Source organism: Globicephala melas, chromosome 13 (genome assembly GCF_963455315.2).
Source record: "Globicephala melas chromosome 13, mGloMel1.2, whole genome shotgun sequence".
Classification (NCBI taxonomy): domain Eukaryota; kingdom Metazoa; phylum Chordata; class Mammalia; order Artiodactyla; family Delphinidae; genus Globicephala; species Globicephala melas.
The window spans coordinates 65984975-66011005 of NC_083326.1; the positions used below are offsets into that span (position 1 = coordinate 65984975).

Consider the following 26031-nt stretch of genomic DNA (forward strand, 5'->3'; position numbering starts at 1 on the left):
AGATGGCTTTCTGAAAAAGCAATGAAATGAAACAAATCTGAAACAGAAATGAAATGAAGCAGAAATGGCTGTGGCTATTTCTACCATCTAATGGGTAGAAAAAAGCAATGAAATGATAACAAAATCAGGGCAGTGGCAATGCCTCTGAGGGGGAGGAAAGGGAATGTAGTCAGGGAGGAGCAGACTGGGGTGTGAGCAATGTTCTAATTTTTTGAGTTGTGCTCATTTTACCATTATTCTTTAGACTATAAATGTTTGTTATATGCACTCTTTTGTATGAATATTCCCAAAATGAAACAAAATATTTTAAAAAGAAGTCAACAGAGATCCGAATTGTCTTAAACTGCTGGGTAACTACTTCCTATGTATCTCCTGACTCTCGTCTTATAGGCTGGTGAGCTCTTGCTGTTCTTGCTGTACAGACAGGGCTGGGTGGTGCAAAGGATACAGTGTTTCCAGTGAATAAAGGCCCTCCGCAGCACCATCCTCCTGGCCAGCCCCTCTACCCGCTCGTGGTGGATGTACAAGCTCTCCCTCCGCTTCCAGGCCCACCGCCAATCACAGAAGTGTGTCTGGAGCACAATGACGCAGTGGAATCCCTCAGCCATCTCTGCAACAGAGAAAATAGCTTAAGTGCTGCCCCCTCAAGGTTGGGCGATGAGCTGGAAGCACCTTTAAGACAGGATGAAACCCACTACTGGCAGGCATCAGGGCTTCAAGGCTGCTTGAAGAACGTTAGAATAAAAGGTGTTTTCTTGTTTTTTTTTTTTTTTCCGGCCGTGCCATGCAGCCTGTGGGATCTTAGTCCCCCCACCAGGGATCAAACCCATGCCCCCTGCACTGGAAGCGCGAGTCTTAACCACTGGACTGCCAGGGAAGTCCCAGAATAAAAGGTTTTTAAACACGGGAGGAATCCCTTAGCTGTCAGTGTATCTCTTCTCTCCCAGCAAAGAGAAAAGGGTTCTATCAAAGGGCTGAGGCTCCTAGTTAGCTACTGAGGAGCAGTAATGGCGACTGCTGCTTTCAAAGAAGACTCCATTTCACTTTTGCCTCTTTATCAGTGTTTCCCGGATGGGATTTCAGGGTCTGAGTCAATGACACACAACTTGGTCAACATGCTGTCAAAGGCTTTTGTGAGCTTTCAGCCAGGCTGCTACAGGCTGCCAGCTCCATCTCCTTTTAAGACTAATTAGCAACTGGCCTGATGAGCTTAAGTCCAGCAAGTGGAAGGGAACTGGTCCTGCAATGAGAATGCCATAACTGGAGGCATGTTAGTCGGCAGCTCATCATTAAATAGCTTCATGCCTTCAACTTCCAGGCTTGGGCAACCAGACAGGTGGTCCCCCGTCACTATTTTCACACAGACACATTCCCTCTCCCAAGAGACAGTGTAGGCAGCCTAGGAGGTCCCACAGGGAGGCCTAGGGTAAGCAGGAGAGCCTAACCCTGTGGCCAGCACAGTGTTCAACTCACTGCTCTGTGGGCTCAAGAAACTGAAGTACAAAAAGTACCTACGATCATGACCTATTTATCATTACTTCTGACCTCTCTCGGGGAAATAAAACCATCAGAATAGTGTTCAAAAGCTCAACATCATAAATCACATGCATCTGCATAACTGAGGACAAACAACCCAAATATCTGTTAATACAAGAATGGCTAGGGACTTCCCTGGCGATCCAGTGGTTAGGATTCTGCGCTTCCACTGCATGGGGCATGGGTTCGATCCCTGGTTGGGGAACTAAGATCCTGCAAGATGCACAGCGAGGCCAAAAAAAAAAAAAATAAGGTAAGCCCCTCTCCTGTAAAATACAATCATTTAAAAACTAACATTTATTAAGAACACTTAAAGACACAGGAAAGTATTGATTAGTTGTGTGAAAAAAAAAAGCAAGATACAGCCTAGATGGGAGAGGAGTCTAGGGGAGAATGGATACATACATGTATATGTATGGCTGAGTCTCTTTGCTGTGCACCTGAAACTATCACAACATTGTTAATCGGATATACTCCAATATAAAATAAAAAGTTAAAAATAAAGATACAAAATTGTGTGTATCATACTAATCATAATAATCACAGTATTTATAGCATAATTAAAATCCTATTGAATTAAATATTGATTAAAAAACAGAAGGAAATATCTTAACTGTGAATTGAGGATGATTTATCTTCCTCCTCAATCTCCTTTTTGAAAATCTGTGGTATAACATGGTTATATCTCCCCTTAATAAGTTACCACCCTATTGGCAGTAACAGGCAACAGGAGAGTGGGCACTCTGACCAACCCTCTGTCCCTGGAGCTCAGGACTTCCTGCTCACCTTTCCGCTGCCTCTTCTCTCTGCGCACCTGCAGGTATTCCAGCCAGGCCCTCAGGGCTCTCCACTGTTGCCAGTGCTGATGGTGTTTCACTGCGGAGACCATCTTCTGCCTCTCCCTCCAGACATGCAGAAGCTGTTCCTGCCACCGTGACCAAGCCTGAAAACCAGAGAAAAGACAACACTCAATGGCAGCAGGAAAACAGAGGTGAAGTACTGGTGAGGGAAAAGAGAAACACACACACTGGAAAGGCTAAAATTAGATACACACACAAGAAAGGCTAAAAAGGAGGGGAAATTCCCAAGGAGAATCGTAAGTGATGGGAGTCTGGGGTGAAAAGATCTTTAAGAAGGGTATTCTCTGCTTCCAAAAAGTAATTTTTTTTTGGATTAAGAAGGGGGAAAAAAAAGGACTAATAAAATCAATGCATATACAAGAAGCAGGGACAATCCAAGGGGTGATATAATTAATTCAGATTGGGGATAGGAGAGGAGGGTCTGCCTTTTCTTTCAAAGTGGGAGGAAGCCTACGGTCAAGAGGCCCTTTCTCAGGGACGTTAGTCTCCAAGACGTGGACCTACAGAAACTGAGGGTCTACAGAAGGATTCCCTTAAGATGATCCATAAATGCACACCCTTGGGAAAGTCTTCGTGCACACTCAACAAAACGCATGCCCTACTTTGAAGGTGACTGTCATAGATGACTTGATACCTTCTCTTATACCTTATACCTTTTTTTTTGGTTTTGTTTTGTTTTGTTTTGTTTTTTGCGGTACATGGGCCTCTCACTGTTGTGGCCTCTCCCGTTGCGGAGCACAGGCTCCGGACGCGCAGGCTCAGCGGCCATGGCTCACGGGCCCAGCCGCTCCGTGGCATGTGGGATCTTCCCAGACCGGGGCATGAACCCGTGTCCCCTGCATCGGCAGGCAGACTCTCAACCACTGTACCACCAGGGAAGCCCCCCCACCCCCCCGCTTATACCTTTTTAAACCTATAACACCTCTTCCCCTTTCCTTCCTCTCAGCTGAATACCATTTTTCCTATTTCACCAAGAAAATAAAAGCAATCAAAAGACAATTTTCTCAAGCTCCCACACATCCCCCACCTGCCAACAGGCTCTGCCTTCTCTCCTGTTGCTCTGGATAAATTGTCCACTCTCCCATCACAGGTTACCCCTGCCATGCATACAGCCCATCATCTTCTCAAGTTTATCACTCTGGCAATTCCCCCCACTCCCTTCTGCATCATCAGTTTCCACTCTCTACTAGATTTTTAAAATCAGCATTCGAGTGTGTTGTTATTTCTCCCTTAGGGGATGTGACAACCAAAAGCAATGGGTGACCTTTGATTGTACCCTGCACCTGACACTAAAAGAGCAACAATATATAGCTGCAATACGAACTGTATTCTAGATATTACTATATCAACATTACATTTCTTAGATATGACTGATATTGTGGTTATATAGAAGAACATCCTTATTTTTAGGAGATATGAGCTTAAGTATTTAGGGTAAACTTTATGTCTGCAACTTTAAAGCAACTCAGAAAATGTAAAAAATATACCGATACACTTGAGAGAAAGCAAATGTGGAAAGATGTTAAGGATGGGTTAAACTAGTGAAGAGAACCCAGAATCCACCTTTTCTGTGATTTGTTATTTGTCAAAATTAAAAAGTTGGGGATGAAAGATTATTGTCACACAAATACTTCCTGAAGGGAATAAATCAGTGATCCTCAAACCAACCACCGAACACCCCTCTCTAGACCACTATGCCACCCAGCTAACACCCAAGTGCTTTCCTTTCCAAACTCTTCAAAAGGGCTCTCTACCTTTCTCATTTCTTGTCTAAGCTGGTTTTCTTGAATCCTCTCCCCATCGGGTTCACTGAAACTGCTCTTATCAAGGGCATCAATGACCTCCACGTGGCTCAATCCAAAGGCCAAATCTCAGTCCTCACCTGCCCTGGCCTGCCAGAAGCACGTGACACAGCTCATCACACCTGCCTCCACCCGGCTTCCAGTATACCTTGGCCTCTCCTCTGTTCCTGCCGCTGATTCCCATCACTTCACCGGACAGGCTCAGCTCCACTGGCTATACCCATTCCCTTTGTGCTTTCACCTAGTCTCATGGCTCTAAATGTCATCTGCATGCTGAGGACTCCCAACTTTACATCTCAGGTTTGGACTCATCCTCAAGACTCCACACATATATCCAGCTGCCTCCCTGACACCCCCTCGTGGACATTTGGAAGGCCCATCAGGCTGAAGATACAGAGCTCAGAATGGAGCTCCTCCTAATCTTTCCCTACAAATCTGCCTCTCCCTCCAACACCCCCATTTCAGTAAATAGCAACTCCATTGTTCCAATTACTTAGGCCAAAAACCTGGGAGTCCTCTTAGACTTTTTCTCTAACACTTCACATCTTAACTATCCACTAGCAAATCCTGTCGGCAATACCTTCAAAACATACCCAGAATCCAAAACCATCTTCCTATCATCCTTGTCCAGAATCTCTCGTGGAACTTTGTAATCGCTTCCTAACTGTCCTCCCTGCTTTTATCCTTGATTTTCTGAGGTCTGTTCTTAACACAACAGCCAGAATTGTACTTTCTCATTTGTTGTGGTTATGTCACTTAAATCTCTCCATCTTATATGACAATTTCCCTCCCTGCCTTTTTTCTCTTCATGCTACCAATTTGTTAGAGAAACCAGGTCATGTACGCTATAAACTGTCCCACGTTTTAGATTTGTCCGATTGTCTCCTCCAGATGTCTCTAACTTGTCCCTCTGATCCCTGTATTTCCCATGAACTGATAGTCAGATTCATGTTTGGCTTGGTGGGAGTCATGTTCAAATTTTAGGCAAGAACATGTCTCAAGTGCTGCTGGGTACTTCCTGTTACATCACATTGTGGTTGGCTGCCATAGTTTTAGCAATGCCAAGACTGTTCCAGTGGCTTCAGATGGCGTTAATCTGATTCCTCCCTTATATTTCCCTGTTGTCTTTCCTCTGGGTGATTGCTGCCTAGATCCATTTTCTCACTGGGGTGGCAATTTTATAATTCTAATACTCCTGCGTTTATTAACTGAAATTCTATAAAGAAGCCTTACTCTCTTCATTAACCCTCTCGTTTTTCAAAGATTAGTTTGTATAGGAAAGGCAGGATAAATGCTTGACTTTGGCCTTCATTAATTTCCAAAGAGTTGAATTAATGCTCTAACAACCCAAAATTGTGACCAATGAGCTTTTTTTTCTCATTATGAATGCATGAATTTTTACATATTTGATATGTTTTCAATCCACAGCAGTCATTATTCTTTTTGATGCTCAAATTGTTCTATCTTAAGCCTATGGGAGTCCTTCTGACACAACCCCATTAACCTCTGTTAATTTCCTCATACTCCTGCACACTATCTCCTAGGCTTATGATGTCTATTTCCTGCTCTATACCTGGAATCAGCCATTTCTCCAAAAAGCCTCAGTTCCCTTTAGTGGGAAACAGAAGAGACCACAACTTGGGCACTGGGGATGCTAGAAGCAGTGCCAGTAACAAAGCATTTAAGTCTTTTCAGTAAATAGAGTTAGAAATTCACTATTTTAGAGGAAAAAAAACCATGAGTCCATACTGATATTGACATTTCCAATTTCAGATAACAGGGCTTTTGTTTAATTTCTGATTTTGTACCTGTAATCTTTCCTTTTACACTGAAAAGCATGCTTCCTAATGACACAGACATAGTTATTTGCTTTATCTTACTGTAACAGATTCAACCCAACAATACAAACCTGCTACTTACAATAAGACCACTGAATGCAATTTTAGATCTCTTAGTAGTTCTTTGTGTCCTTAGAACACATCCCACTCGGGATGAACAGCCAAAATATTGTATTTTAAAGTAATTCTTTTCTCTTTGTAGTCATTGCTACAAACTTGGTATGTTTGTTTCAGCGTGTTCTAAAATCCTAGGGATTGGTTCTTTTCCTTTTTGATTAATTTTTTGTTTTTAATTATATCAAATATTTACATGGTTCCAAAGTTAAACCTATGTAACAAAGTAAATTCACAGAAGTACTTTGTTCCCTCCCTTCCCCCATAGGTAACCACTTTTCCTTAGTTTTTGGTTTATTTTTCCATTGTTTCTTCTTGAAAACAGAACACACACACACACACACACACACACACACACACACACACACACACACACACACACTCACTCTCTCTCTCTCTCTCTCTCTCTCTCTCTCTCTCTCTCTCCCTTTCTCTCATATCTCTCTCTCTCTCCCTTCCTTCCTCAAAAGGCAGCACACGATGAACCAGAGGGAGCCTGTTAAGAGGTGGGGTGTGATCACATCACTCCTCCTCTCAAAGCCAGTAGCTTCCCCCTCCCCTGGAAAAAGAGCCAAAGCCTTTATGGGCACAGCCTGCAGAGCCTTACTATTACATCTGCCTCCTTGTCACCTCATGGCCTAATCTTTCCTACTCTCCCTCTCACGCCCATCAATAGATCACAAGCTACGTCAAGTTCACGGGTGGGGTGACTCAATATCACAAACATGACAATTTTCTCCAATCTAATGTAAAAAGTCAGTGTACTATAATAAAAAATCCTAGTAGGCTTTGTTGTGGAACTTGACGAGTTGATCCTAAAATTAATAAGAGTAAAGAACAACTGCCAAGACAATTTTTAAAAAGAACAAGAATAAAGAAGATCTCTTTCCACATATGAAAACTTAAGAGCTATACAGTAAGATCAGGAGTAGTAATGAACAGTTAGCATTTACTGAGGATTTCCATACTCAAAGCATTGCTCTAAGCATATTACATGTATCACTACACTTAATCCTCAACAATCCTATGAGGTAGGTACCATTATTATTTACTTACAGATAAGAAATATAAGGTGGGGTGGTGGTGGGATGAATTGGGAGACTGGGATTGACATATATATACTAATATGTATAACCTGCTGTATAAAAAAAATAAAATTAAAAAATAAAATGCAATAAAAACCAAAATGCAATATTAAAAAAAAAAAGAAGTCAAGGTACAGGGAGATTAGGTAACTCATTAAAAAAGGCACAAAGCTAATAGGTAATGGCAGCAGAATTTCCACCTGGGCAGTCTAACTAGAGAACCTCTGTTCTTTCCTACCTGCTTCATTAAATCATAATCAAAACAGTGTGTACTGGCTCACAGATAGACAAATAGACCAATGGAATACAGAGCCCAGAATAGACCCATGAACAAATGGGACGTTGCTCTATAATAGAGGTGGACTAATAGTCAGTATAAAAAAGATAAAGGATGAACTAACCAGTAAACAGTGCTGCAGAAATTATCCATAAGGAAAATGACAAACTAGGACCCTGTTACACACAATTTATAAAATTAAACCCAAGATGGGTTAAAGACCAAACCATAAGATACAAGAATTAGGTACACTGAAAATAATAACACTTGTATGAAAAAAAACCCACCATAAACAAAGCAAAAAAACAGGCTATGGACTAGAATACTTGCAATGTACCTAATAGTCAAAAGATTAGTAAGCAGAATGTATGACAATGTCCACAGAGCAGAAAAAGGCAAATAACCCAACAGAAAAAAAGGAGTGAGGGATAGTAACAAGCTGAAAAACAGAAACTCAAATGGCAAACAAGCGTCTGAAAAGATGCTGGGCTTCATTAGGAATCAGCGAAATGTAAATTAAAGCAACAAGGAATTACCACTTCAGACCTATCAAACTGGTGAAAATGACCAAGTCTGACAATGCAAAGCGCTGATGAGGCCAAAAGAAATGGGAACTGAAATTTTAGCACATAAACTGGCACAGCACTGGAGCAAATAGGTGATGCTTGATAAGGATGACGAGATGATACCCAAAGAAGTTTCACTTCCAGGAACAAGAGAAACTCAGACTCTTGCACAGGGATCTGTGTTTAAGAGTGCTGTCTACCACATTGTTTGTAATTGTAAAAAACATAATCAGAAGGAATCAACAGGTCAGCAGCACTGAGCAGGTAAATTGAGCCTTATTCAGTACAAAGGCATATTATAGGTAGTTAACAGATCTCTATGTATCAACATGGATAAACCTCAAAAATACACTGTTGCATTAAAAAAAAGCAAGCTGCAAAGTAAATGTACAGTATGACACCATTCATAAGTTTCCTAACAACACAAAGTCAGAACACTTATTCTTTTTTTTTTAAAATTATTTATTTATTTACGGCTGTGTTGGGTCTTCGTTTCTGTGCAAGGGCTTTCTCCAGTTGTGGCAAGCGGGGGCCACTCTTCATCGCAGTGCGTGGGCCTCTCACCATCGCGGCCTCTCCTGCTGCGGAGCACAGGCTCCAGACGCGCAGGCTCAGAAGTTGTGGCTCACGGGCCTAGCTGCTCTGTGGCATGTGGGATCCTCCCAGACCAGGGCTCGAACCTGTGTCCCCTGCATTGGCAGGTAGACTCCCAACCACTGCGCCACCAGGGAAGTCCAGAACACTTATTCTTTATGCACACATTTTTACAAGTGCAAAAGAACACAAGAAAATGGGGACTTCAGTATCAGGGTACAGGTTATCGCTAAGGAGGAAAGGTGGCGGAAGGAAGGAAGTGGGGGGCTTGAACTGTGAATTTAATTACATTAAATTCTGGGGCAAGTATGGAAAATGCTAACACCTTTTAAACCTGTATGTTGGGTACTTGGATATCTTTTAATATTTTTAATAAATGTTTTATATTTAATGTTTTTATTTTTGAAGTACATAATTTAATTTTTTAAAATTTTACATATCTCATGACGTCTGCCCTGCTTAGTTCAGAGATGCTGTGAGGATTAAGAGAATGACTTAAATTTAAGTTCTTGGTAAATCATATGGTACTTATCAGACACAAGGATTTTATTTATAATCTGCACTATAAAATTTGCCTTAGGGCTTCCCTGGTAGTGCAGTGGTTGAGAGTCCGCCTGCCGATGCAGGAGACACGGGTTCGTGTCCCGGTCCGGGAAGATCCCACATGCCGTGGAGCAGCCAGGCTCATTAGCCATGGCCACTGAGCCTGCGCGTCCAGAGCGTGTGCTCCGCAACGGGAGAGGCCACAACAGTGAGAGGCCCGCGTACCACAAAAAAAAAAAAAAAAAAAAAAAAATTTGCCTTAGAGTCTCATACAGTGTGGTCCGTATCAGTGTTATCTTGATTGCTCACGTTTTTCATTGGATTTGATTCTGAATGACTCTCGGCTGTCTTCTAAGTTAAATCTAACCTCAAGCAATGAAAACCTGCTATCACTAAAAATATTCATTCAAATCTGTTGTTGCAAGCTTTGAAGGCAACAAGTAAAAAAGGAATTCTAAAAGTGTTCTGAGCAATAGCAGCACCAGGAGAACGAGTTTATAGGTTCTCAAAGTGACTATCTGAAAGGGACGATAGCTGAAGTCCATCAGCGACAGAAAACCAGCCTCATTATGTTCCTATGCTTCTGGCATTTTCACATTCATAGCTCCCTCTCCCTCCTGAGAGCACAAGTCTACTGAGGACAAGGCAGCATGATAGTTAAAAGAACAGCTTTGCACTTTTCAGGCTGCCTCAGTTCAAATACTGGCTCTGACCTTTGCTAGGTGCATGACCCTCATTTGAGTTATTTAACCTATAATAATACGGGATTTAAAAAGTAATTTTGAAAATTGAGATAACACATATAAAACACTTAGTCCAGCACCTAGGACAGTAAGACCACAATAAATACTATTACTGCTCCTGCTGTTCTTGTTACCGTTATTATCACTGGCAAGAACTATGTCTATTTCCTTGCTACTGCTTCAGAAGACCTTATGAGTTCAGAGGTCAGCAAATTTTTTTCTTAAAGGGTCAGATAATACTTTTTTTAGGCTTTGCAGGCCACATGGTCTCTGTTGCAACTACTCAACTTTACCGTTGTAGCCTGAAAGCAGCTTAGACAATACATAAATGAACAGGTGTAACTGTGTCCCAATAAAACTTTATTTACAACAACCATCAGCTGGCCAAATCTGATCCATGGGCAAGTTTGCTGACCCCAGTCTATGCTGTCTGCATATGATCTCCATATACTGCATATTCTTCCATGGATGATACAAAATGTTGTCAGATTAAAAAGCTATTACTCCTACAGGGACTTCCCTGGTGGTGCAGTGGTTAAGAATCCGCCTGCCAGTGCAGGGGACACAGGTTCGAGCCCTGGTCCGGGAAGATCCCACATGCCCCGGAGCAACTAAGCACATGTGCCACGGCTACCGAGCCTGAGCTCTAGAGCCCACGAGCCACAACTACTGAGCCCATGTGCCACAACTACTGAAGCCTGCGTGCCTAGAGCCTGTGCTCTGCAACAAGAGAAGCCACCACAATGAGAAGCCCGCTCACTGCAACGAAGAGTAGCCCCTGCTCGCTGCAACTAGAGAAAGCCTGTGCACAAAAACAAAGACCCAACGCAGCCAAAAATAAATCAATAAATAAATGGAAAAAAGAAGTTATTACTCCTACAATATAGTAACACGCACTTCTTTTTCTCCTCCTCCCTGTTCTATTCTCTATGACTGACTTGGCAGCCCTATAAGTACCCAGGAGACACTAAAAAGTGACTGAAGTTCAGAAAGCTTATCAAAGGCCATAAAAAAGCTTCACCAGAGCATACGTTTGGTACAGATGTTAAGCCTTTATAACTGACCAAAAGCTAGTGGCTTTCCCAAAAGGAACTCTAAGAAATAAGCAAAATTATATGAAAAAGCCAGGTTTTCTTTTCAGTCTTAGTTTCTTTTCTGCCCTCGTTTTCTAATTTGCTGTAGGAAAAGAGTAATGAGGAAATAAAGAATATACTGCTGTTTCTTTAAACATATTTATAATTCATTCATAAATCCCGTTCCGGCTCCACAATTAACAGGAGCTCTCTAAAGATTACTGGAAATCACATCTAGCATATTCCTTCCAGCGGCCTCTGTCTGTTGAAGAGTCCAGCCTTCCAAGTTGCCTCGCACCCCACTTCCATCCCTTGAGCTGCAGGGAGGGCCCAGCAGAGAGGCAGCAGCATGACGGTCAGCTTTCTGCTTGGGAGTCCGACCCCACCTGCCCAAGCTCCCACTGTGGGTATGGTGCCTGACGACGTGGACAGAGGACACCAAAGCCCGAGTCTGCTGGACTCACCTGCAGCTGGAGGCTCCGGGCCCTGTGCTTCACAGCCGAGGCATGGAGGGCACGGCCCAGGTGAACCTGTCCCAGTTGCCATCTCCACGTGCTCCACCACACCCTGTCAGAGAGCAAATCAAAGATGGGACCAGTCAGAGCAAGGCCAGCCAGAAAAGAGAAGGGCAGTGAGGGCTGGGCCTCAGACCCTGAGCTCAAGTCCCTCTCCCTAAACAGCCAAGAAACAGTTCTAGAGCTGCCAGTTAAGGGTTGGAAACGGATGGTTCCTAAGGTCAGATCCAGCCTTAGACACTACAGACATGCTCTGGAACTGAGCTTTTAAGACACTGCCATTTGGGACACCAGAGGACCACTGGGAACAATGCACAGTGGAATCAGTCCCATTATATAGCAGCTCATTGCTACACACACCTGGCTTTCAGAGTGGACTAACTCACCCTCCACTGTGTGGACAATGCTGCTGAGATGCAGTGCAAGGCAGCAGTTAAGAGCATGAGCTTTGGCATCAGAGAGATGGGTGGGTGAGCCCTAGTTCTGCTAATTACCACTTATACAGTAAGTCTCAGAAAGGTTGAGTAACTTGCCTGAGCTCATATATCTTAATCTGTGCAATAACAGTATTTCATAGTTTATGGTAAGGATTAAATGAGACACTTCACATTAAAAAATTAACACACACAGAAACTTAACACAGGGTTTTCTAGTAAGTACTCAATTAGTGTTACTTATGATTTAGTGAAAACCTGATCTCAATGTTGAACAAGTTATCAATAAATATTTATTAGGTATCAATTATGTTCAAAACATTGTTTTGGGGTTTTTTAAAAAATATTTATTTGGCTGATTGGGTCTTAGTTGCGGCGCGCGAACTTCTGTCTAGTTGTGGCGCGCGGGCTCCAGAGCATGTGGTTTTAGTTGCCCCGCGGAATGTGGGATCTTAGTTCCCCAACCAGGGATCAAACCCACGTCCCCTGCATTGGAAGGCAGATTCTTAACCAATGGACTACCAGGGAAATCCCCAAAACATTGTTTTATGGTGGGTTTTTATGCTGGTTTTCCAGTAGCATAAAGCAAAGCTGAGGTAAAGTGAACGCTGCTGATCTGTAGGGCAATGGAGTACACTCACCACAAAGTACTCCGCTGTCTAAACTCCAGGGCAGTGGTCTGCATCCGAAGTTTGGTCCTACGAAAAACCACGTAGATCAACCAGGACTTCCAGGCCTGTCGCATCTTTTGTTTTGCATCTAGATGGCACCAAAGAGATTTTCAAAATGGGGCTGGGGGAGATGGATCACTCTGGGTTAAGACAAAAGTTCAAAAGCTCTGACATCCCTCCTTTGAATATCTAAATTCCTCCAGTCTTCTAGTGCCCTCTGCTGGAAAACTTGTGAAGCTCTACAAAATTAATAAGGATGCAGGATGTGAAGAATGGTTATATAAGTGATAACATTTACAAAACTTTTAAAGGAAAATCAGTGTACTGCACTGTTCAGAAATCTTTTATTATAAAAGTCCTTATTTTTTTTAGAGTTATATTCTGCAATATTTACACATGAAATAACAGAGGAAGCAGAGAAATGAATGTGGATATGGATATATGTGAGTCGATAATTATTGGAAGCTGGATGATGGGTACACGGAAGTTCATTATTCTACGTTTCCATTTTGTAGATATTTTTAAATTTCCATAATATAAAGTTAAAGAAGTCATGTTATAAAATTTACTGTTTGAAACAATAATTGTAAAGTAGAATAAGCAAGACAAAAGGAAAGGATACTATATGTATCTGTTTGAGAAACAGAATAAGAAGGACCAGTAATGATCCTGGAGGAAAGAGAATTTACTAAATATGGGAGGCACAAAAGTCCATAAGTCTCCCTTTGTGGTAAATTCCATTTTCATTATGAAAGTCATCACTGATGACATAAGTTTCTTTTCTTTTTAGAACACAAAGGAGAAAATAAAATTATGTAAAACATTTTGAGGACATTCTCCAAAATGTGGTCAGGATGACTAGAGCTATACTTTATATTTCATAGTTGTTGACAAGTCAAGTCAAAATATGAAAAAGAATTTAACATGCAGCTTCTTTGGGCCCACCTCAGACCTCATGAATCAGCACATCTCAGGCAACAAGGACTAGTATGGTGCTGTAGCTTAGAGTTTAAGCTCCTGAGTAAGATAAGCTGGGCCTGAGTACTGACCTTGTCACTGAGCTAAGTAACCTCACACCAGTTCCTCATCTGCAAAATGGTGCTTCCCTTCAAGGTATGTTTGCAAAGAGTAAACGAGATTATCTATAAAAAGAAGAAAATAAATCCAAGGAGATAAAAGAAGAGGTACTTATAATATGCTGGGGAAAGAGATGAGGCTTAATCTCAGGCATTGGCAAAGAAAAGATGAGTGCAAGGGACACCTCAGGGAGGCATGTTTTAAGAGAAGATAACTAAATGCTGTTACGACGAAGCCATTCATAAGTAAGGTTTCTTGCTTAGCTAGGAAAAGTAGGAAGAGCAGGTCTAAACGGGGAGCAGTGGACAAGCTGTACTGGGGACTTGCTGAGTTTGAGGTGCCTATAGGGCATTCATGTGAAATGGCTATGAGAAACAGCAGGCTGCATTATCATTTTGAAAGTTAGTGCCTTTTTCCCCTTAGGCTCCCCACATGGGTTTCTGGGTTCAACTCGAGGAATCAGACACTGACCAGAGCTAAACTGTCCACAAGATCACTAAGGGACAACCTGGACAAAGAAGATCAGAAGTAAGCACTGCAATGTGACACATGGCAGCAAGACAGACAACAGTCCCAAGTGCTGCGAGAGAAACACAGCCAGAACACTGCACCAGCAGGGCAGGAACAGCCAGTTCACACAAATCATGCTTAAGTGAGTGGTAGGTGCCAAAACCATGCCATATAGAGAAAACCATAGGGATATGATCACACAGGAGTTCCTGCTCAGAGATCACACATCCTGGAAAACAGGAAAGGGAATCGAACAAGTCTTCCCTTTGACTTGGAGTTATTCTCTCTCAGAGACAATGCACTCATCCTTCACAAAAGCTTCTGAGATTTTGTGAAGGCAAAAGTAAATCTGGGCTCTCAGTAAACTAGGAAAAGTGGGGATTTTCCTCAACTTGATAAAGAATATCTACAGAAAGCCTATAGCATACTTAATGGTGAGAAACTCAAAAGCTTTTCCACTAATCAAGTATAAGGCAAGGATGATCCCTCTCACTCCCTTTCAACATCATATTAGAAGTTCTAGCTAGTGCAACTAGACAAAAGCAATAAAAGGTATACAGATTGGGAAGGAAGAAATAAAACTGTCTTTGTTTGCAAATGACATGACTGTCTATGTACAGAAGCCAAAAAGAATTGACAAAAAAACTCCTGGAACTAATAAGCAATTCATAGCAAGGCTGCAGGATGCAAGGTTAATATACAAAAGTCAACTGATTTCCTATATAACAGCAATGAACAAGTGGAATTTGAAATTAAAAATACACCACCATTCACAGTAGCACTCAAAAAAATGAAATATTTAGGTATAAATCTAACAAAACATATATGAAATCTGTGTGAGGAAACTACAAAACTGTGATGAAAGACATAAAAGAAGAACTAAATAAACGGGGAGAGAGTCCATGTTCAGGATAGGAAGACTCAATATTGTCAAGATGTCAGTTCTTCCCAACCTGATTCATAGTCAATGCAACCCCAACCAAAATCCCAGCAAGTTATCCTGTGGATATCACAAAATGACTATAACATTTATATGGAGGCAAAAGACCTGGAATACCCAACACAATATTAAAGAAGGAGGCTGGAGGACTGACACGACCTGAGTTGAAGAATTACTATAAAGCTACAGTAACCAAAACAGTGTGATATTGACAAAAGAAGTGACAGATCAGTGTAACACAGCAGAGAGCCTGGCAACAGGCTCTTATAGTCAACTTATCTTTGACAAAGGAGCAAAGGAATACAATGGAGCAAAGATAGTCTTTTTAACAAATGGTATAGGAACAACTGGACATCCACATGCAAAAAAGACACAGACCTTACACCCTTCATAAAAATTAACTCAAAATGGATCACAGACCTAAATGTAAAACACAAAACTATAAAACTTCTAGATGATAATGTAAGAGAAAACCTAGATGACCCTGGGTATGGTGATGACTTTTTAGATACAACACCAAAGGCACCATCCATGAAAGAAAAGATTGATAAGCTGGACTTCATTAAAATTAAAAACTTCTGCTCTGCAGAAGACAATGTCAAGAGAATGAGAAGACAAGCCACAGAGTGGAAGAAAATATTTGCAAAAGACATATCTGACAAAGGATTATTATCCAAAATATACAAAGAACTCTTAAAACTCAACAAGAAAACAAACGATCCAATTAAAAATGGGCAAAAGAACTTAATCGACACCTCACCAAAGAAAATACACCCTAATGTAAACTATGGACTTTGAGTGATTATGATGTGTCAGTATAAGTTCACCAGCTGTAACAAATGTACCACACTGATGGGGGATGCTGATAATGGGAGAGGCTATGTATGTGTTGGGGAGTGGGTGTATGGGCAATTACTACCTTCCCCTCAACTTTGCTGTGAGACTAAAACTGCTCTTAAAAATAAAATCTTAATAAAGGAAAAAAAAAGACAAATGGAGACATTTTCTTTAGACGTGTACTTCCTTTTCTCACCATGATCCTCGGCTCTCAGGTACCTGTTCCTCATCTCCCGCTGCTGATGCACGTAGGTCTTCCAGGTTTGGAACATCAGGTTATACAAGTAATATCTGAGGAGCCAAAAAAGCAAATAGCGTTTCTTTAAAACAAAACAACTCCTAATCCGACATACCCAGTCCGTTCTGTACTTAGGAGAAATTAACCGGAACACTTCTGACACAAAAAAGCCAATCTATATCCTAAGCTAAAATTGGAGTGTCGTTCTCCACACCTTATATTATTACCAAGGAAGAAAGGTGTGAATTATCCTAGAATAACTTCACCTTCAGCACCCACAAAGCTGTGGCATTTGGAATGACAGTCATATCTCAATCATCCACACCATGTAAAACATAACCTCTCCTTTGCACTAAAAGACAGTCAATGTTCTCCTTCGTCTTTTCTGTCTCAATACATACATTATACACATTAAGTCGGTCAGTCCCAGGGCTTCCCTGGTGGCGCAGTGGTTAAGAATCCACCTGCCAATGCAGGGGACACAGGTTCGAGCCCTGGTCTGGGAAGATCCCACGTGCCGCAGAGCAACTAAGCCTGTATGCCACAATTACTGAGCCTGTGCTCCAGAGCCTGCAAGCCACAACTACTGAAGCCCACGCTCTGCAACAAGAGAATCCACTGCAATGAGAAGCCTGCACCGCAAGGAAGAGTAGCCCCTCCTCGTTGCAACTAGAGAAAGCCGCGCACAGCAAAAAACCAAAAAGCACCCAAAAAAAAAAAAAAAGACTGTCAGTCCCTCCATATCTTCACTATCCCATTTCCTAAAACTTGATTTCATACTCTGTCAGCTTCTTAGAACAATTCAGCGATGTCTGTATTTATGGATATCTGAAATATCCATAAATCAGAAACCCTGCCCCGAAGAGCTTAAAGACATGATTATAATGAGTGAATACCATTTGAAAAAGACACAAGGTATAAGACATACTAAGTTTTTACTTTAAAAAAGGTATAGGGCTTCCCCGGTGGCGCAGTGGTTGAGAGTCCGCCTGCCGATGCAGGGGACACGGTTTCATGCCCCAGTCCGGGAAGATCCCACATGCCGCGGAGCGGCTAGGCCCATGAGTCATGGCCGCTGAGCCTGCGCGTCCGGCGCCTGTGCTCCGCAACGGGAGAGGCCACAACAGTGAGAGGCCCGTGTACCGCAAAATAAGATGTATAAAAATACGTATGTGATGTAATTCCCAATTTTTACTTTTTCTTCCACTTATCTTTGGGAATACAAATGTCAAAGATTAAGAGTTTCTTCTCTCTACTGCTAAAAAAATAAATTTTTAAAGTTTTTTCTATTTTCTTAATGTTCTATATTGGGCATATATTTTCTCCCAATCAATACAAATTAAAACTTTATTATTTTAAAACACAGAATCAGAAATTATACAGAAGTGAGAGTCAGTGAGAAAAACATATTCAAATCATTAGCATGATCATTACATAATGATTACTTGAATTAGAGGGGTATCTCTGTGTATATGTGCTCACAATGCACACAGTATTGTGTGCTTGGGCTTAATTTAGGACTTTGATCTTGCTTGCTCTAAAAAGAATTTGAAGAAATACAGAAAATAATCCAAAACTCTTCTCGTTGCAAGGATGGTCCAACCTTCACAAACTCAATCAATGTGATACCTCACATAATAGAATGAAAGAAAAGAATCATATGATCTTCAGTATCTCAATATAATAAAGGCCACATATGATAAGCCCACAGGTAACATCATGCTCAATGGAGAAAGGCTGAAAGCTTTTCCTCTAAGATCAGGAACAGGACAAAGGTGCCCACTCTCACCACTCCTACTTAACATAGTACTGGGAGTCCTAGCCAGAGCCACTGGGCAAAAAAAAAAAAAAAAAAAAGGCATTGGAATTGGAATGGAAGAAGTAAAACTGTCTCTATTTGCAGATGCCATGATTTTACATACAGAAACTCCTCCTAGAGACTCAACCAAAAAATTGTTAGGTCTAATCAATGAACTCAGTAAAATCATAGGATATAAAATTAACGTAAGAAACTAAGTAGTAATTCTATACAGTAACAACAAATTATCTGAAAAAGAAATAAATCAATTTCATTTACAATAGCATCAAAAATAACAAAATGCTTAGGAATAAATTTAACCAAGGAGGTGAAAGGTCTCTACTCTGAGAACTACAAGACATTAATGAAAGAAATCAAAGAAGACAAATAAATGGAAAGGTATTCCATGTTCATGAACTGGAAAAATATTGTTAAAATGTTAGTACTACCAAAAGCCATCTATAGACTCAATGCAATCCCTATCAAGATTCCAATGGCATGTTTACAAAAGTAGAAAAAACAATCCTAAAATTTATGTGGAACCATAAAAGACCCCAAACAGTCAAAGCAATCCAGAGAAAGAACAAAGCAGGAGGCATCACACTTCCTGTTTTCAAGCTATAGTATATTATGGCACTGGAATAAAAACAGACAAAGAGACTAATGGAATAGAGTTGAGAGCCCCAAAATTAACCCAAGTATATACCGTCACCTAATATTTGACAAGGGAGCCAAGAATATTCAATGGAAAAAAGACAGTCTCTTCAATAAATGGTGCTGGGAAAACTGGATATTCACATGTAAAACAATGAAACTAGATTCATATCTAACACCACTCATTAACTAGAAATGGATTAAAGACTTAAATGCAAGACCTGAAACCATGAAATTCCTAGAAGAAAATATAGGAAAAAAGCTCTTTCACACAAGTCTTAGCAATGATTTTTTGGATATGACACCTAAAGCACAAGCAACAAAATAAAAAATAAACAAGTGGGACTACAGCAAACCAAAAGGCTTATGCACAGCAAAAGACACAGCCAACAAAGTGACAACAACAACCTACAAAATGGGAAAAAAATATTTGCAACCCATATAGCTGATAAGGAATATCCAAAATATATGAAGAACTCATATAACCCAATAGGAAAAAAAACAAATAATCCAATTTAAAAGTGGGCAAAGGACCTAAACAGACATTTTCCCAAAGGAGATATACAAATGGCCAACAGGTACATGAAAAGATGCTCAACACTACTAGTCATTAGGAAAATATAAATCAAAATCACAATGAGATCAAAATCACCACACACCTGTTAAAATGGCCGTCGTCAAAAAGACAAAATAGAATTATAATGTGCACCTAAATTTATATAATGTTATAAACCAATTTTACCTCAATTAAAAAAAGGAAAAGTAGGAAATTAGGTCTCCAAAAAATAAGACATAAAAAAGACAAGAGAGAACAAACGCTGGTGACGATATGGAGAAAAGGGAAACTTGTGGACTGTTGGTAGGATTGTAAATTGGTATAGCCACCAAGGAAAACAGTATGCAGGATCTTTAAAAAATTAAAAATAGAACTACCAGACAATCCAGCAATCCCACTTCTGGAAATATATCCAAAGGAAACAAAAACACTAACTTGAAAAGATATCTGCACCACCATGTTCACATCAGCATTATTTACAAGAGCCACGACAGGGAAACAACCTAAGTGTCCAAAGGTGGATGAATGGGTAAAGTTGTGGTATCTGTATACAATGGAATTTACTCAGCCATTAAAAAATGAGGAAACCCCATAAAAACATACACATTAAAAAAAAAGAGGGGGCTTCCCTGGTGGCGCAGTGGTTGAGAGTCCACCTGCCGATGCAGGGGACACAGGTTCGTGCCCAGGTTCGGGAGGATCCCACATGCCGCGGAGCGGCTGGGCCGGTGAGCCATGGCCGCTGAGCCTGCGCGTCCGAAGCCTGTGCTCCGGAACGGGAGAGGCCACAACAGTGAGAGGCCCGCGTACCGCAAAAAAAAAAAAAAAAAAAAAAAGAAGAGGAAACCCTGCCATTTGCGACGACATGGATGGGCCTTGAGGGCATTAGGCTAAGTGAAATATATCAGACAGAGAAAGACAAATACTATATGATCTCACTTATATGTGGAATCTTAAAAAAAAAAAAAAAAAAAAAAAACTCAGGAAAAGATCAGATTTGTGGTTACCAGAGGCCGGGGTGGGTTGGGGGAGGCAGTCAAAAGGTACAAACTTCCAGTTATGAGACAGAGAGGTTCTAGGGATGTAATGTACAACATGATGACTACAGTTACCACTGCTGTATGATATATATGAAAGTTGTTAAGACAGTAAATCCTAGAAGTTCTCATTACAAGGAGAAAATTTTTTTCTTTTTTTTCCCCTTTTCTTTTTTTTTTGCGGTACGCGGGCCCCTCACCGTTGCGGCCTCTCCCGCTGCGGAGCACAGGCTCCGGACGCGCAGGCTCAGCGGCCATGGCTCATGGGCCCAGCCGCTCCGCGGCATGTGGGATCCTCCCGGACCGGGGCATGAACCCGTGTCCCCTGCATCGGCAGGTGGACTCCCAACCACTGTGCCACCAGGGAAGCCCTCTCCTTTTCTTTTTATTGTATCTATATGAGATGATAAACATTAGCTAAACTTATTGTGGTAATCATTTCATAATATGTAAGTCAAACCTTTATTCTGTACACCAGAAACTCATACAGTAATTAATATATGTCAATTATATCTCAATAAAACCAGAAAAAAAATTTCTATCCTTCTGACCAGAAACATGCCAACAAGTAATTATTTGATAACGTGTATCAGTAAAATTAAAGTAATGTAACATGAAATCCTACCTATAGTGACAGTCAGCTCGAACACGGAGTTTCCACTCTCGATGGGAAACCCACCACTCTTCTTTCCATTCTTCAAAGACCTTCTGCAGAATTCTTTGCTCATAGTAAAACCTAGGGCAATGAAAAAAAAAACCAGAGAGACATAACTGACAATGTTGGAGCTGATATCTATTCCCAAATCACCATTTCATATGGCCATTGCTTTCTCATAGAAAGTGTGGTTCATTATTTGATAACACCAAAATAGATTAAAAATAGACATATTCAACTTTTTCAGATCAAAACTTTAGAACTACTTAAACTAGAAATGAGGCTAAGAACTTTTATACTCTAGATCTCACCAATTAAAGAGGTGAAAGTAAAAAAATCTGACTTTTCAAATACCATAAGTGAGTTGAGAATTAACATTCTCAATTTTTTTCATTCACCAGACTAAAAAATATATTTGATTAGTAAAAGATAGTAGCTACACTTCTCATTTACATACCCAGGAGATTAAAAGTTATAAAATAAGCAAATGTCTAATGATATTCCTAGGACTTAACAGAATATATTAGTTTAACTGAAATCTGACTAGCGGAGTTATAACAAGAGCAAAAGAGAAGAGAGAATAAGAAGGGAAAAAGCTATTAAGAAAGAAAGTAGCAGGGCAGTGAGACTGTGCTGATGCTAACAGGCATGGTCAAGAAGACTGGTAACTCAGGATCTCTGGCCTGTCAGTCACTCCAAATTTCTTTTCATGGTTCTGTAGGTTACTAACATGTCCTTCATCCTCACCCACTCACAGGTTTTAAAAAACTGGCTGGCAAAAATATACATAGAGAAATTCACCTCCCAATGTTTATTGCAGCACTATTTACAACAGCCAAGACATGGGACTTCCTGGTGGTCCAGTGGGTAGGGCTCTATGCTCCCAATGCAGGGGGCCTGGGTTTGATCCCTGGTTGGGGAATTAGATTCCACATGCTGCAACTAAAAGCCTGCATGCCGCAACAAAGATCCAGCATGCCGCAACTAAGACCCTTTGCAGCCTCAATAAATATTTTTAAAAACAAAAAAAACAATAGCCAAGACATGGAAGTAACCTAAATGTCCAATGACAGATGAATGGATTAAGAAGGTGTAGTACATAAATATATAATGGAATATAACTCAGCCATAAAAAAGAATGAAATAATGCCATTTGTAGCAACATGGATGGACCTGGAGATTACCATACTAAGTGAAGTAAGTCAGACAGAGAAAGACAAATAGCATATGATATCACTCATATGCAGAATCTAAAAAAAAAAAAAAAGATACAAATGAACTTATCTACAAACAGAAACAGACTCACAGACTTAGAGAATGAACTTATGGTTACCGGGGGGAAGGCTGGGGGAGAAGAACAAACTGGGAATTTGGGATTGACTGCTGTATTTAAAATAGATAACCAGGGCTTCCCTGGTGGCGCAGTGGTTAAGAATCCGCCTGCCGGGCTTTCCTGGTGGCGCAGTGGTTGAGAGTCCACCTGCCGATGCAGGGGACATGGGTTCGTGCCCCGGTCCGGGAAGATCCCACATGCCGCGGAGCGGCTGGGCCCGTGAGCCATGGTCGCTGAGCCTGCGCGTCCGGAGCCTGTGCTCCGCAACGGGAGAGGCCACAACAGTGAGAGGCCCGCGTACTGCAGAAAACAAAAAAACAAACAAACAAGAGATGCCAACAAATTTTTGATGACAGAAAGCAGGCAGGCGAGTGGCAACTGAATCAACAGGTGAAAGAAGGCGGAGAACTAAGTGTTGGTGGGAGGAGAGTCGAGAGGCAAGGGGCTGGTGGCATGAACCCCAGAAAGGCATGGGAACAAGAGGTATCAGGAAGCAGGGAGCCCTGGGTGGAAATGAAAACACAGGATTGTTTGGAAGCCTGTGAGTAAGAAACAGTTAGGCCCTTGGATCCCATTATTCACCTGGGCAGACTCAGGCTTATCTCTGGAGAGGCTGAACCTGAGGGGCACTGGACTCTCCAACACCAGGCACAGCTCGGGAGACAGTCCTAAACTGAGAGTCTACATACTGAACAGTGAGACCCACATTCCCTCTCCTCTGCTTGCCGCCAAGCTTATAACCACCGCCCCCCGCCTCCACCCCACTCTACCCCAGAAGGAGTTTGAAGGACTCCTCTCCTCTGGGGAAAACTGATCAATCTAAGGGAAAAGGACTTCAGATACTGACAGATGGAGTTCCCCCAATGAAACTATCTGGTCTGCCTCAAAAGCCTAAAGGGAAACCCTCAGCTTACAAGTCCCTATACATACATTGAATGGGTATATAAGCTTCTAATATTAACTCTTAAATATGAGCAGACAATAAAAGGATCTCTTGACATTTGAGGAAAGACTACAACATGAGACAGTGAACAAAAGCACACAGGAAAAAGGAGCTTGGAAGAAACAGAGCAGTCAAAAACTTAGAAATAAATCATTACATTAACCTCAAAAAAATTATGAGCCTCCAGGATGTTATTTTTTTTAAAAAAGGACTATTCAGAGAACAAAAAAGAGCTCTTGGAAATTAAAACTATGATGGCAGAAATGAAAAAGAAAAGATCCATAGATAGGTAAAACAAAAAGGTGACTAGTCTATAGGCCACAGTAAGGACTCTGGCTTTTACTGTAAGCAGGATGGGAAGCTGCCCAAGGTCTGAGCCGAAGAGTGACGTGACTGGATTACTCAGACCGCCTGTGTGAAGAGACTGACTAAGGACAAGGCTTGGAGCAGGAGACCAGTGAGGAGGCTCCTGGAGTCATTCAGGGGAGACATGATGGCCCGGACCAGGGTGGTAGCAACTGGAGGTACTGAGAAGAGCTTGGAGTCTGAATCTATTTTGAAGGTTGAATCAACGTAATTTTGGCATTTGGCATTTGGCATTGCAATCGGGGAGTGAGGGAATAAGATACCAAGGATGACTCCTAGGTTTCTGACCCGAGTCCCTGGAAGGATGGGAGCTTCCTTTACTGGAGAGAGTAACACTCAGCAGGGAGGTCTGTGGGGAAGGTCTAGACTTTGGTTATGAACATACTGAGTTGTGACGTCTATTGGGCGCAGAGTGGAATGTCACGTGTGTAGCAGTCCAGGAAGAGGTCTGGGCTGGGTGTGTACCTTTGGGAATCATGGGATGAGGCTGACATGGTTGGGAGGTAGACAGAGAGGCAGTGCAAGGACTGGGGGTGGGATATTTAGATGAGGAGGAACCAACCAAAGAGAGTTAGAGGGGACAAAGAGGTGGAAGGGAAACAGAGAGAATGGTAACCTTGACGCTGGGAGAAGAAAGGGCTCCTTGAAGAAGGGAATGATGGGCTGTCTAATGCTTCTTGGTAAGTCAAGTGAGAGGAAATTTAAGAATTCATCACTGATTTTAGCAAATGTAGTGACCTTACAAAAGCAAAAACAATTTTGGTGGCATGATGGAATCAAAAGCCTCGTAGGATGGACTTGAGACTACAAAAAGAGGTGCTGGAGAGGTTGGGGATGGCCAGGAAATGTAGAGGGAAGCAAAGAGATGGAGAGCTAGCTGCAGAAAGAAGTAGCATCAAAGAGACTTTTTTTCTTTCAGGATAGGAAAATAATAGCATTGTATGCTGGTACAAATGATCCAGTAAAGAGGGAAAAATTGATACAGAAGAGACAGAAAAAAAACTGCTAGTGTGATGGCCTGGAGTAGGCACAAGGGGAATGCAACGCAAAAGGATTTTGCCACAGATGCCACAGTTGGGAAAGCAGGTCATATGGCAATAGATGCTGGCGGTCAGTAGACTGAGTGATGGTCTCTTCTGTTACTTCTATTTTCTCAAGAAAATAGGAACCAAAGCCTTAACCAAGAATGACGAAAAATACTGATAAATTAAATACTATAAATGGACGTGACTGTTTTATCTACTTCCCAAATTAGCCAAGTAATTTTGTTCAGATCTTCTCTTCAGAAAAAGAGGTGATACTTCCTATTTAAGACTGCCTTACATATGGACACATACTGTATGTATTATTTTTGCCCTATTAATTCAGTGGTCATTTTGGTTCCATTTATTAATGATAAAACAACTCCAGTTTATAGAAGTTAAAACATTCTCCAAGCACATAAAGGTATTATTCTGAAGTTTCTGGTATGATATCATTCCCCTCTAACATTCCTAAAAGTGAGAAATAAATAATTCAATATGGAAAAAGACCAAAAAGAAAAAAAAAAAGCAAAGATTAATATGCCCAACTTTACCCAAAGTAACAAATAACCCACTTGATTTAAAAAGGGATTACAAGTTGAAACTGACCACCCCATCACAAATTTCAAAGTCAATGAAAACATAGTATCAGAATTACAATTCTGGTAGATACTTAGAGAAAAAATATTCTCACTCTCTCATTTTACAATGTGAGAAACTGAGGCCTAGAGCCGTAACTTAACCCCAGATCAAACCATTATCTAGGGTCTAGGTAAGAACCAAAATTCAGGTCTCCTAAAATCCAGTCCAGTATTCTTTCCTGCCACCATTCAAGAGCAAAGAAAGGAAAAAGAGTACAATGTGAATGCTCTAACAGTGAGGCAGACATCAGTCGTAGATACCCGACACCCACCGCCAAGCCTCTGCTTCCTCACCAGCATCCACTAGGAAGGCTGGAAAGGTTTCTCTCCCAGCCTCTTCAGAAGCTAAAGATGGCCAGTGACATAGCTCTGGCCAATGAGGCAGAAGCAGCTGAGGGTTTCTAGGAAAGTTTTGCCTTCCTGATAGAGACAGGTCCAGCTGACACCACCCTTCCTCCCCCTTCCTATGTAAAGCTAGAACAGTCATCTTGCAACTATACAGTGTCATCTCTAAGGACAAAGGGCCAGTATACTAAGGATGGTAAACTGGAAAGGATCTAAAAGCCTGAGTCTCTGATGACATCACTAAACAGCTGAACCAATACCAACCTCCAAACTGTGAGAAAAAGCAAATCCCGATTTGTTTAAGCCATCGTCAGAATTTCTCTTACTTTGAGTCAAATGCATTTCTAACATAATCAGCGTTTCCCGAGTACTTGGAATATAAATAGATATTATTTGAAAAGAGGTTTCCAGTTAAATATGAGTCAAAT

General features: G+C 41.3%; 1 protein-coding gene across 17 annotated transcripts in view; it reads right to left on the reverse strand.

The window, feature by feature from the left end:
• The window catches only part of SFI1 (SFI1 centrin binding protein), an 85025-nt gene that overhangs the window by 33483 nt on the left and 25511 nt on the right, over window positions 1-26031 (reverse strand). For 16 of the 17 annotated variants that reach the window (XM_030860865.3, XM_060310083.2, XM_030860863.3 and 13 more), the window contains 6 exons: window positions 20924-21034; window positions 16212-16306; window positions 12622-12739; window positions 11496-11598; window positions 2323-2479; window positions 449-610 (listed from right to left, as the gene is read on the reverse strand). In XM_030860865.3, coding sequence (XP_030716725.2) covers window positions 449-610; window positions 2323-2479; window positions 11496-11598; window positions 12622-12739; window positions 16212-16306; window positions 20924-21034 — 746 coding nt within the window. Of the gene's footprint in view, window positions 1-448; window positions 611-2322; window positions 2480-11495; window positions 11599-12621; window positions 12740-16211; window positions 16307-20923; window positions 21035-26031 lie in introns of those variants that run through there. The other variant, XM_030860877.2, reaches the window with a different exon arrangement.